The sequence below is a fragment of the Pogona vitticeps genome, chromosome 2, assembly GCF_051106095.1.
Source record: "Pogona vitticeps strain Pit_001003342236 chromosome 2, PviZW2.1, whole genome shotgun sequence".
Lineage (NCBI taxonomy): Eukaryota > Metazoa > Chordata > Lepidosauria > Squamata > Agamidae > Pogona > Pogona vitticeps.
The window spans coordinates 162458683-162471625 of NC_135784.1; the positions used below are offsets into that span (position 1 = coordinate 162458683).

Below are 12943 nucleotides of genomic sequence, written 5' to 3' on the forward strand. Positions count from 1 at the left end.
TGATAGCATAAAAGAGATATAGGGGTTGTGTGTACTAAGTCCAATATCCATTATCATCCCATACTGAAGTGCTGGAGAATACCTGATATCCCCATATTGAACATGAAAGTTGCAGCTTCCGCACAAGGGAGGAACTCTGCTCTCTTAGGAAGAAATGATAGCCAAGTGGCACATGATTTGCTGTTTTTTTAAAAAAAATCAATGGCCTCAATCCTACTGAAGATTTTTGCGTATGGAAAGGAAATTTTGTTAAGTCTTGAGACCAATTCGCCATTCATTAACACGGTGCCTGTTGAGTTCCTGTACATATGCCCAATTGCAGAATGGGATGTGAGTACAGGAATGCAACCAGTATCTTGTTAAGGATCAGCAATTTTTGCCATCAGCACTTCTGTGATTTCCTTTATGCAGCTGTCACTTAGCAACAAGATTCTGCCCTGTGCTTGGATCATACATTGGGTCAGGCCAGCCAAAGATACAGCACAAAGGTGAGACCTCTCACATTTCCCAGGTCTCTTTTTAGGATAGATAGTATGACAAGTTAAAAAGCCGATGGAAAAGCAGAAAAGCCTGAAATCGAGGCCTTGCATTGTGGTCAAGAGGTCTGCTTCTCAACTCAATCTCAAGATGAAGATGGCAGCTTGAATGAACAACTGGTAGGTCTATAGGTTTCAGGTTACACTGACCTCTGCATACTTTTGTTGTTGTTTAGTCGTTAAGTCATGTCCAACTCTTCGTGACCCCATGGACCAGAGCACGCCAGGCCCTCCTGTCTTCCACTGCCTTCTGGAGTTGGGTGAAATTCATGCTGCTGGCTTCGATGACACCGTCCAACCATCTCATCCTCTGTCGTTCCCTCTCCTGTTGCATACTAGGGTGGAAAAAATAACATTTCAAAGCTCTGATTGTATACATTCTTCTAAAAATAACTTTTCAAGATGTGCTCACCCACTCCAGGGTTTAGTGTCTTTGTGTCTGTGTACATTTGTGAATACATATGTCTGCCGATGGGTAGAGGGGAAAATGTTAGTCCTACCACCTTCGTTTCCAATTTGCCACCTTCCGACATTTCAAGGGTGACAAGTCTGAAAAGGGAGAGCTATGCTACCCACAGGGGCTCTCCACACAATTCCCGATCCTAAAATATCAGAGACTCAAGTCACTTGGAGAGTGTCCATGGACAGCAGAGGATCTTTGCTCCAGAGACTCATTGCCACCCACTTACAGGAAAGTGATGAAATCAGAAATGTAGAGGGGCAGGGGTAGAGTGCTCTTGTCTACCCATGGTGACTATTTTTAATGCCTGACATTGTGGGTTATTTCTGTAAACATTTCTGTACAAGGTATTCTCCAGGCTGCTTATTGCTTCCTCATGTGCATGATGGTGCTATTTCTGGCTACGTAAAGATCCATATTCACAGAATAAGACAAAGTGTTATTGTATATATAGCAGAAACATAGAAAACATGCATTGCCTGAAAATCTGGTTTGAAACCTGAAACTTGACAATTCTGGAATTAACATTTTCAGACTTCAAAATGTCAGAAATACAAATGCAAAAACAGTAATGAGAAAGGTCATTTCCTTTGCTCAGATTTCCAGTGGTGACTATCCGCCACTTGTCTTAAGTATTAGTCCTGAGCTCTTGAAGTTGCTCTCCAGTGCTCTAATGGGTGCTTGCAGAGAAACTCAATCATAATTTTAACTGAGTCTCAGAAAGAAATATGGGGCCTCTGTGTGTGCCTATGTGTGTGCAAAACCAGGCATACATTTTAAATGTACTCAACTAACAATATGTACAAAAAGTGCAAAGAAACCATACTTTAGTCAATGGCAAACAATGTTTAAATGCATATGTTAGAAAAACGCATGTAAACATGGGCACATGTTGAATAACTGTGTATAGCACATCTTGATGAATTTTGAAGAATCTTCCAACCCAATCCAGAAGTGGAAACAAAATGGGAGTTTTGCTGAGAAATTAAGAAATTGACGGACAGATTTACCGTACATGGCCCTAATATTTATTTCATTTTATTTCACTTCTATTCCCAGGTTCGGTTCCTGGAGCAACAGAATAAAATCCTGGAGACAAAATGGAACCTTTTGCAGCAGCAACCAGCCTCCCACGCGAAAAACAGCATGGGACTTCTCTTTGAGGCCTACGTCAACAGCCTGAGGAAGCACCTAGATTCCCTAACAAGTGAAAGAGGGAGGCTGGGTTCAGAACTGAAGAACATGCAGGAGCTGGTGGAAGATTTTAAGCAAAGGTACACATGGACCTAAAATGGCAAGGCTTAGTTCTTCAAGCCTAGAAATCCATTTCCCTTTTCAATGAGGGAATTAGGTTTCATTTTAGCAAGGTGTAATGGTGCATTCTTAAAAATACAGTCTGGATTAAAGGGCATATAACTAGTGCATTACTTCCAACACTATTACTGTATTAGATGTTCTTATCTGCCTGGGGACTGGAAAACTATTTATATAGCGGGTAGAGTTTCTTCGATGTCTCAAGTCCTGGCAGTTTTATTCTTCAAAGAAATTGACAGCACATAGCCTGTGCATGCGCCCGTTGTAATCACTGCTCCATGTTTCATTCCCCAAAGGTACGAAGAGGAAATCAACAAGCGCACAACTGCTGAGAATGAATTTGTGCTGCTTAAAAAGGCAAGTGTTGAAATGCACTTCAAATAAAAAGGGTATCTGTGTAGGCTCAGACATGAGGAATGTGGGAGTCTAGAGACAGGTAGTTCTCTCAGTATAGGGTCAGTTCCAGGTTTGGACAGGCTCCTTACAAAGGGCCTTTCAAAGAGGTACTCCTAGTCAGCTCACCTGCTGGTGGTGAGCAGGAGTAGAAGGCCTTCACCTGAGCAATGCCGGTGGCAGTTAGCAGCACTGCAAGCTAAGCTGTGAGTGACCCACAATTCAAATTCCAAACAATGTCTCAGATACAGACTATGTCAAAGATGTTGCAAATTATTAAAATGTGTGTGTGTGTGCGTCTAAACATATGAGAGAGAAAAATCTATGTCCATCTCAGTGGATATCAGTTTCAGTCACCAGTATCCTGCTTAATTTACTAAGTCAAAATGAACTATGTGCATAATAAAAAGACCATGACTGATTAGCATTTTTTAAGTTGTTGAATGTTTTGCTCTTCAGGCACTGGAAATGCACATTCCAACAGATTCATAAGCAAAATCAGCAAGGAGTCCTGCAGCACCTTAAAAACAAAGAAACTTTATTTGCCACATAAGCTTTGGGGGCTACTTTATCACAGTAAGTTGTAATTAGGGTAGGCCCATTGGATTCAGTAGAACGTATGGCACAGTTGACTCAATAAATCTCCACTTATTCAACAGGCCTATGCTAGTTATGACTTAGTGTGTTAAGCAATAGAATTTCAGCTGTAGAAACACTACTATAGCCTATTATGACTTTATGAAACATTTCCATTGCATGTCTGGTTTGTTTTCTCCTCAGGATGTCGATACAGCCTACATAAATAAGGTGGAGGAGGATGCGAGGGTAGCTTCTCTGACTGAGGAAGTCAGTTTCATGAGAGCCCTGTTTGAAGCGGTAAGGATTTACCCTGGTCCTCTAAACACCCCCTGAAATTCTCAACTAGCTTCTTAAGAACCATTCACAAGATTCTAAACCAGGAGTGGAGAACTTAAAGCCTTCCAGATGCAACTGGACTCCATCATTACCAGCCAACATGGCCAATGGTCAGGGATCTTAGAGGATGCTGTGGTCCCCTGTCAAGGAGGCACAGGGGAGAATCGAACCCCCAACCTCTGGCTCCACAGCCGGAGACCTAAATCACTGGCATAGCCAGCAGTTTTGCGAGGAGTTAAACATTTACAGTATTTAAAATATTTTTACCCCACCTTTTTATTTAAAAAGAACATACGGCAGCTTACATTATTAAAATACTATATTTAAGAACTAAACACAATAAGTTTACAAATATTTTAAAACATTATATTAAAATTAATAAATAAAATCAATACTAAAAATATAGTTAAAAGCAACAAGATACAACAACCCATTCAAAAACCCCTCTCAGCTAGTCAGTAAGAGAAAGCTTGCCTGAAGAGAAAGGTCTTTCCCTGCTTGTGGAAGGACAGCAAAGATGGGGCTAGCCTGGCCTCCTGTGGGAAGGAGTTCCAGAGTCTAGGAGCAACCACAGAGAACACCCTCTCCTGTGTCCACACCAAATACACTTGTGAAGCATGTTTGGGGGGCTTCTGCACACCCCAAAATATTTATGTTGAGAGGAAATGTTTTTAGAAATCCATTCATAGAAAAAAATGCCCTCATTTACATTTCAGTTCAAATTTTTGCATGTGTTTGGGTGTGGGAGTAAAAATTACTAATTCATACGAACTGAGAAAGAATGAATGGAATTAATGAGTATAGGGATACCTGTGGCACAGACTAGAAAAAATACGTCATGTGACATTTTAAAGACTGGCAGATTTTATTTAGCCAACTTTTTCACTGCCTGTAGTTCACTTCATCAGAAGCATCTACAACCCATGAAAGCTTACATCACATAGAAACCATTAGTCTTCAAGGTGCCATGCAGGTCTTGTAAAGAAGACGAAAAAGGTTGTGTGGATCTTGTACACAATCCAAGAGAAAGTTACTAGAGCACTAAAAATTACCAAATTAAGCTAGCTTTCGACCTCATGTAGGTCTTCATCGGTCTTCTTTTGCTGCAACAGACTGGCCCAGCTACCCTGCAGGTAATGGACTACAAATAAATGAATTCAGCTGCCTCCTCCCATTTGTTACACAAACTGACATGCAACAAAGGATGTCCTTTGATCATTTTTTTTTTGGTGTGTGTGACTTTCAGGAACTGGCACAAATGCAAGGACAGCTAAGCGACACCAGTATTGTCCTTTCAATGGACAACAATCGGGATCTGGATGTGGATGTGATTATTGCTGAAGTGAAAGCTCAGTATGAAGACATGGTGACCAGGAGCCGAGCTGAAGCTGATGCCATGTACCAAAGCAAGGTCTGTTTCATTCCAGGGATGCTCCAAAACAAACAGACAGACAGACAGACAAAACCAACCAATCAACAACAAAAAACTAAACATATGACAGTATTTTGGGTTTTTGGTTTTGAAATTTGAAAGATTCAAAACGAGAATGGGGCAAATTTCTAAATGGTTCTAATTTGCTAAAATCATTGCAGCAATTAAAATATGAATGCACTTTTGAAGTTTCATAGTTCCTCATCAAGAGGACTAATTCAAAACATCATACGTTTTAGTACCATCATACGTATTGGCAAAACAGCTACCATGTTCTCTAGACTCACAAAGAGAGTATGGCTTAATAAGAAGCTGACGGCATATACCAATATTCAGGTCTATAGAGCTCCTGTCGTGCAGTGAGTCCTGGACCCTTCATGCATGGCAGGAGAGGAAGCTGAACACATCCCATATGCGTTGTCTCTGACTCATTTTTGGTATCACCTGGCAGGACAAAGTTCCAAATTGAGTAGTCCTAGAATGAGCTGGAATTTTTAGCAGGTATACATTACTGAAACAGTGACGTCTACGTTGGCTTGGGCATGTTGTGAGAAAGGCTGATGGTTGGATTGTTTGATAGTCACAGAATTGAGGGAGCTTCCTTATGCCAGATTAGACTGTAGAGTAAATCCAGTATTAATCCTAAAAGCCATTGAAAGCAGTGGGACTTGGGTTAGTTGTGACTAAAAGTCTCATTCAAACAGATCCGGTTTAAATAGGATTAACATTGGATGTTGCCCCATTGGTTCTTTCAGGCTAGTATTGTCAGTATTTTGAAAGGCAACAGCTTTTTTTTTTTTTTTGATACCAACTCCCAGAATTCCCCAGGCAGAATTCAGAGAGCTCCTGACCACAGACACACACCTACATTGCCCACACTTGAAACAGAGCCTGTTCTGTTTCAGGCTATCTTGGGCCCACTACCTGTACCAAAGGAAACTGCCTCTCCCCATGTATCTTGGGGTGGGGCTCAGTCTTTGTGGGTGGTTCAGTTCTTTGGGGATGCTCTATATCGAGCCTAATGGGCAGTGAGACTGTGCCGCCAACAAAAGACTAGGCCACCTGGGAAGCATGGGGTGCAGTTCCTGTTTTGTCCAAGAAAAAGGCCCAGGACAGCCTGGAAGACAGGCCTTGTTCCAGGTGAGTGAAATGTAGGTGCGTGCCTGTGGACAAGAACCCTGCATTCCATCTGGGGAGTTCTTGAAGAGTTTTGGGATTTGAAATCAACAACAACAACAAGAACACACACACACGCATGCACATGCACACACATGCACGCGCACATACGCACGTGCGCACACAAACTAACAGAATGGCACACCTCTACTATGGCCAGAAAGGAAGCCACCTCTTGATTTTGGGACCACTGGCGCCTCCCACCAAATGCCTTTCACCTCCTGTTATTGGGTGGTCAGAAGGTTTCCTTCAGCTAGCTGGATTCGACCAGAGACACAGCCTAAATAAAGACTGGCAGTGATTAATTCCATCTGTTAACAAAATTAGTTTCAGGAACTTCAGCTCACAGCTGGGAAGCATGATGATGTCCTGAAAAGCTCCAAAGTGGAGATTTCTGAGCTCAACCGACTGATCCACAGACTGAGAGCGGAAATTGAAAATGTTAAGAAGCAGGTATGCTGTGCTGCTTATATGAGCGGGATTTCTTCAATGTGTTATGAATGCGGGGTTCTCGCTATGCAGTCCCTTCGCTGTGAAGAGAAAAGGCAGGAAACAAATGTTATTGTTTCCAATACACTGATTTTTAACCTTTTAAAAACAAAATTTAATTCACAATAATAGCTGTCCAAATAGCCCTGGGTTTGTTCTGGAGCTTTTGAATACCAATGTTCATATTCTCATTTCACATTTTTTACTAGCTGCTGGCAGCTCTTTATCATGAAAAGCACAAGACCTCCATTATTTCAGCAACTTTCTTAAAATGTTCCAGCCAGGGATGAGCAAGAGAAACTGTGTAGGAGGAATGAAATAAGCGTACAATATGGCAAAAATAAAATACAAAGCAAAAAAAAAAAAAACATTATAGCAAACTATGGCACATCAAACCATGCCATTACCTGTAGAATTACTAGAAGTGCTGAACAGATATGTGTGTGTCAGTGTGTCTGTGGGTGGGTGCTCGGGGCTAAATCAATTTGCTATGGATATCTTTTAAATATTTAGTGTTCTACTAGGTATTTTAATTTGTTCTTTCTTCATTAGAAGGTCTACATCAGGAGTGGAACACTGTGGGCCTTGGAGATGTTTGGCTTACAAATCTTCCAAATGGCCAGTACAGTAGGATCCCTTTATCTGCGGGATCAGTATCTGCTGATTCGCATATCCACAATCTGAAAATGTTAAAAAACCCATAATACGTTTGCAAATATAAGGACGCTCTTAAAACACAGGTGGCACTTTCTCCCGTGGCATCTCTCACTGTCATAATTCTCTGGCCATGTGAAATCTGAGCTGATTCCTGTTTTTGTTTGTTTGTTTTCATGGCAGTGTGGCCTTCTTCAGTCAGGCATTGCTGAGGCAGAAGAACGGGGCGAGATAGCCCTCAAGGATGCGAGGGAGAAACTGGCGGAACTGGAAATTGCCCTGCAAAAAGCTAAGGAGGAGCTGGCCCGTCTTTTGTGGGATTACCAGGAGCTGCTGAACGTTAAGCTAACTCTTGATATTGAGATTGCCACCTACAGGACACTCTTGGAAGGGGAGGAATGCAGGTGGGTGTCATGGAGCCCAGGGATTCCTCAGTTGTTAAACTGAACTATCCATTATGCTTACCTGTTGATGGTCCTTCTCCATATAGACTTTAAACAAAAAATCATCATGATTCTAGAACGATCTTTTCATGTGTGAAGGGATTAGAGCCTTACTGCCTTATGTGGAACTGAGGAGTGAAGTGACAGCAATGCTGGCCCTACCATTCGGCACAGTGAGGCAATCACTTCAGGCAGCAGCATGTGAGGGGCAGCAATGACTGCTAATCTTCCTTCCAGTTTTTGAAGCAAATAATGACTGTAATCCCACCACCACCACCAAAATCGTAGTCAACTGCACTGACTAAATTCAAGAGAAACCTCATAGACGAGATTGTGTCAGACACATGTATTATGCAAGAGAAATAGAGGCAACCCTACTTTAATGCCACTGACATGGTTGAACACACAGGATGTTTGCTTCTGTCATAAGACTGAGACAGTGAGCAGTGATCAGGTCCTTTCCCCCTAGTGGTTTGAACAAGTAGTGTACCCTGGGCCTCTTTTCCCTTTGTGAAGTAAAACACACCCAGGGCAAGCAGAAAAGGATAGTCTGACTTCTCAGAGAGATACAAACAACCCATTCAGTTTCTGCTTGTTAATAATCCAAGCAACAAAGCAGGAGTTGTTGTAGTCCTTAAGCTTTAAATCAGTCAAGGATGATCAAAAAAGGGCTGAGTTCTTTTCCTCCGTCTCTACTTTCAAGTCTGAGGCCCAAAGAGGAAGCCGATCAGGTTTCATATTCCTATTGAAATGTATGGGAAATTAAACCCAGCCTTTTGCAGAACTTTTAATCCACCTTCCCATATCTGTTGTTGAAATTAGTCAGGGACTGTATTGAGTGTAAACAAAGAAATCAAGTCTAGTAATTCTCACAGATGGCATAAATCTGTGATATCTGAAATTTGCAATAATTTATTTATTTATTTATTTATTTATTGGACTTATATACCGCCCCATAGCGCTACAAGCACTCTCCGGGCAGTTTACAATTTTTAATTATACAGGCTACACATTGCCCCCCCCCCAGCAAGCTGGGTACTCATTTTACCGACCTTGGAAGGATGGAAGGCTGAGTCAACCTTGAGCCAGCTACCTGGGATTTGAATCCCAGGTCGTGAGCACAGTTTTTAGCTGCAGTACAGCGTTTTAACCACTGTGCCACGAGGCTCCTATGGAATGTTGGGTTAGAACTTCAGGCTACCACCCTATATCTAATTCCATGGAAAGGAGGGAGGTAGACATGCATAAAACTGCACTGAAAGGGGACATAATGCAATTACAGCAGTGCCTCGCAAGACGATGTTAATTCGTTCCGCAAAAATTGCTGTCTTACGAAAACTTCATCTTGCAAAACAAAAAAGCCCATTGAAATGCATTGAACCCGGTTCAATGTGTTCCGATGGGCTGAAACTCACCATCCAGCGATCCTCGATAGGGGTGGCCATTTTCGCTGCCTGTAAAGCGGGGAATCCATCCTGAAAACACAGCGGGGAGTCATTTTGCACAGCGGACGACCATTTTAGAACCACCAATCAGCTGTTTCTAAATCATCATTTAGCGAAAAATTGGTTCCCGAAGCAGGGAAGCGATCATTATTAAGCAAATTTTCCCCATAGGAACATTGTTTTGCGATCGCAAAAGTGATCACAAAACTTCATCGTCAAGCGGTTTTGTTGTTTAACGAGGCAATCATTAAGCGAGGCACCACTGTGTACAGTTCACAAGGTACCTAGGAAAGGAGGAAAAGGAGGATTTTGTGGTTATTAAGGCCAGTGCCTTCCTATCCCCCACTGAGTTCATATCATAAATTTGCAGTCACATGATACATGGCCATTAGTGAATCATTAACCTGGCAAGTGTGCTCATTGTGGATCATTTCTTGTTCAGCTAGAGGCTTCTACTTTTTGTTGCAGATCTTTTATTAAGTTGTGTTGTACGTGTGAATGGACTTAACACAACTTTTGTGAACTACTGTCACTGCTCATGTCCTTTAAAAATGTTTTTAGTTTTTTTAAAAAAATATTTGCGGTGTTTGTGTCGATACTTCAGTTAGCTTCTGTCAAATGGTGTCAAAAATAAGATCTAGGCACTTAGTGAATTGGAAGGAAAGGACTCGGTAACCCAAAAACACATTGGGATGCACATAAATACCACAGGACCCCAAAACATGACAGGAACACAATTAAAAGTCATACAACTAAAGGGGGACATTTCACTAGTGTGACCATGGACTAACTTGGGTTATTCTTTCATTTTTCCAACAGGATGTTAGGAGAATGTGGTGGCGCTGTGAACATCTGTAAGTAAGATTTTCTGTGTATACTTAGTATTAGAATGTTTCTAAAGCCTCCATGTTCTAAAGAAATACAGAATATTTAATTCCTATAAGAACTAGAAAACAGATACTGAACTGCTGGTTTATTTAGAACAGGACTGAGGAACATGTAGACCTCCAGATGTTACCAGACTATAGCTCCCATCATTCTTCTCTCTCGGCTATCCTGGACAAAGCTGGACATGTTCCCCAGCCCTCGTCTAATGAATGCAGATGCAGGTTGTGATGTTTGGGTAGGAACAAGTCATTAAAACTCAGAAATCACAAATAAACACTTCTGTTTCTGTTACCTTTTATCACTTCAAAGACAGAGGAGCATAGGCTAACTTCATATAGTCAGGTGAATAAATAAGTGATATGTATGTCCAGTTTACTTATTTTTTTTTCCATTTAATTATACCCAGCCTTCCAGGATAAACATCTTTCAAGTGAGGCTTACAAGGAAGAGAGCATTACAAAAACCACATAAACCTAAAAGAGCAACTCATAACAATCACACCCGGGGCGGGGAGAGCTGAATACTTTTGGGAAAAGGGGTCTGGAGCAATTTTGCTAGGTGTCTATTTGACTGCTTCTTTAGCAGATGTACAGGCCACCTCTCAGAGTGCAGATTTTTCTCGAGGCAGAATCCAGAAAAGAATAAAATCAGTTAAAAACTATGAACAAAATGAGAAAGAAGAAGAAGAAGAAGAGGGAAAAGCAGGGGAAAATAAAATCAGTGTATTTCAACGGGCTTAAATATCAACCTTAAAAATCTGACAGTTGGTCTTTGGCAATTGTGCAGTATATGTAGAAGGGAAATAGAATTGGAAAATACCTTTTAGTGTGATTTAGTCTGCCTATACAGTAGCACTCCTATCCATTGGACCAGCCTCTGTGGATTCATTTACCTACTGCCTGAAAATATGAAATAAAACCCTGCAGAAATATATATTTCATTTCTCTGTATTCCCACGATGTATTTACCAGAACTAGGCAGTGGAGGAGCCAGAGACAATGCTATGTACAGCATTTGTGATTTCTGACATTTTTAAAAGTCTACTGGGGGGAGGGGGGAGGGAATTTATCCCCTGTGGTACTACAGTCCTTCTGTATTGTGAACCGCGCAGAGAGTGCTTCTGCTATGGGGTGGCATATAAACTGAAGAAACAAGCAAACAAACAAATAAATGATGAAAAGGGTGGGGCTGTCTGGAATTGAAAACAAGAGTCATTCTTACTGCAGTTTTTATCCTCTACCACAAAACTTCACAGAAGCAATAGCCCACTTGTGATTCTCTCTGAAATCAAAGTACTGTACCAATGAAGAAGAATTACAACCCTCTCTCTCTGTCTCTCTCTCTTTCCTTCCTTCCTTCCTTCCTTCTTTCCTTCCTTCCTTCCTTCCTTCCTTCCTTCCTTCCTTCCTTCCTTCCTTCCTTCCTTCCTTCCTTCCTTCCTTCCTTCCTTCCTTCCTTCCTTCCTTCCTTCCTTCCTTCCTTCCTTCCTTCCTTCTTTCTTGGCAGCGGTGGTGAGCAACAATGGCACGGTCGGTGGGAACGGACTGAGCCGCGGAGGAGGGCTTAGTACTGGAGGAGGAGGTTCGACTTCGGGCAGCAGCAGAGGCGCCATAGGGTATAGTTCTGGAGGTGGAGGAGGCTATCCTGGCCTGAGAATTATATCATCAACAACCTCTACAAGCAAAAGGACCACCATCAGATGAGCCATTGTTCTCTGTCCTCCGTGAAGACGCTTGTCAGCACTAAACCTTTGTTGTGGAGAAACTTGCCCTTAGTGTGCAGCAATTCTGTTTGTCATTGTCTTAGGACCAGACATGGGCAGCTGTGACTCTCCAGATGTTTTTAGACTGCAACACCCATCAGCACTCATCATTGGCTATGCAGGCTAGGTCTGAAGGGAACTGTAGGCCAAAATGTATCTGGGTGGGCATAGTTGCCTGCCTTGGCTTTAGAGAAATGGTATTCTTTGAGCAAGGATTTGGATTTAGGAGTTCTTTGTGGAACACAGTGACAACAATTCTAGTGCGGAGGCTCAAGGTATAACCAATAATGCAGTATTTACGCCACTTGAATGGTCATGTCTCTTGATCACCATTTTGCAAACCTTGTGAACTGTACTATAGCAAAGCAGGATGCCAAGAAACCCATTAGACTGCCTCCCACAGAAATTCAAATTCCCAGAGGTTCCCCTGGAAGAAGGGGTGGCAGTTTAACCAATAGGTCTCTGACAGACTGGACTGTAGATAATGCAGTTTCCCCTTATTCCATGCTGTCACGATGACACAACGGCTTGTGACCCAGCAGTTGAACACAGTGTCCTATCGCATAGTCAGCTGCTACCAAGGCTGTACAGAGCCAGGTATTTTTAAAAATAACCTCCCCCAAAGCAACCACACTAGAGATACATTGTGTAGCATCAGGACCTTCTTCTCCCTCTGTGGCATGCGTGTGTGTATGTACTTTCTTCTCCTTTTCCAAAGCTACCTCCATTCAGTCACAAAGTCCTTTCAGGTCCTCGTGGCAAGTGGCTCTAGCTATAGGTGGTGACTGGCAGGCTTTGCCCTCTCTGCCAGAGCATCTTTATCCAAGGCAATGGCCTCACCAGCTTCCAGGTGTAAGGAGGAGGGGCTGGGTGAGAGCTAGTAGGGACATGGGCTTGGGTTCATTGTGTCATTTGGAGAAAAATAGGAAGAAGCATGCCAGCATCACAACTTGAGGGCTTTCTTATTGCACAAGACTTGGCAAAAGCATTGGAAGGCCTGGATAAAAACTCCCTGATTGGTCCTGGGCAGCCTCCC

General features: G+C 42.3%; 1 protein-coding gene across 1 annotated transcript in view; it reads left to right on the top strand.

Moving 5' to 3' along the window:
* LOC110090300 (keratin, type II cytoskeletal 75) overlaps positions 1–11913 on the top strand; it is a 17978-nt gene extending 6065 nt beyond the window's left edge. Inside the window, exons 2-9 of the mRNA XM_020813926.3 lie at positions 2056–2270; positions 2607–2667; positions 3484–3579; positions 4865–5029; positions 6554–6679; positions 7553–7773; positions 10077–10111; positions 11652–11913. Of these exons, the coding sequence (XP_020669585.3) occupies positions 2056–2270; positions 2607–2667; positions 3484–3579; positions 4865–5029; positions 6554–6679; positions 7553–7773; positions 10077–10111; positions 11652–11848 (1116 nt within the window). The 3' untranslated portion in view covers positions 11849–11913. The remainder of the gene's footprint in view (positions 1–2055; positions 2271–2606; positions 2668–3483; positions 3580–4864; positions 5030–6553; positions 6680–7552; positions 7774–10076; positions 10112–11651) is intronic.
* Positions 11914–12943: the final 1030 nt, after the last annotated feature.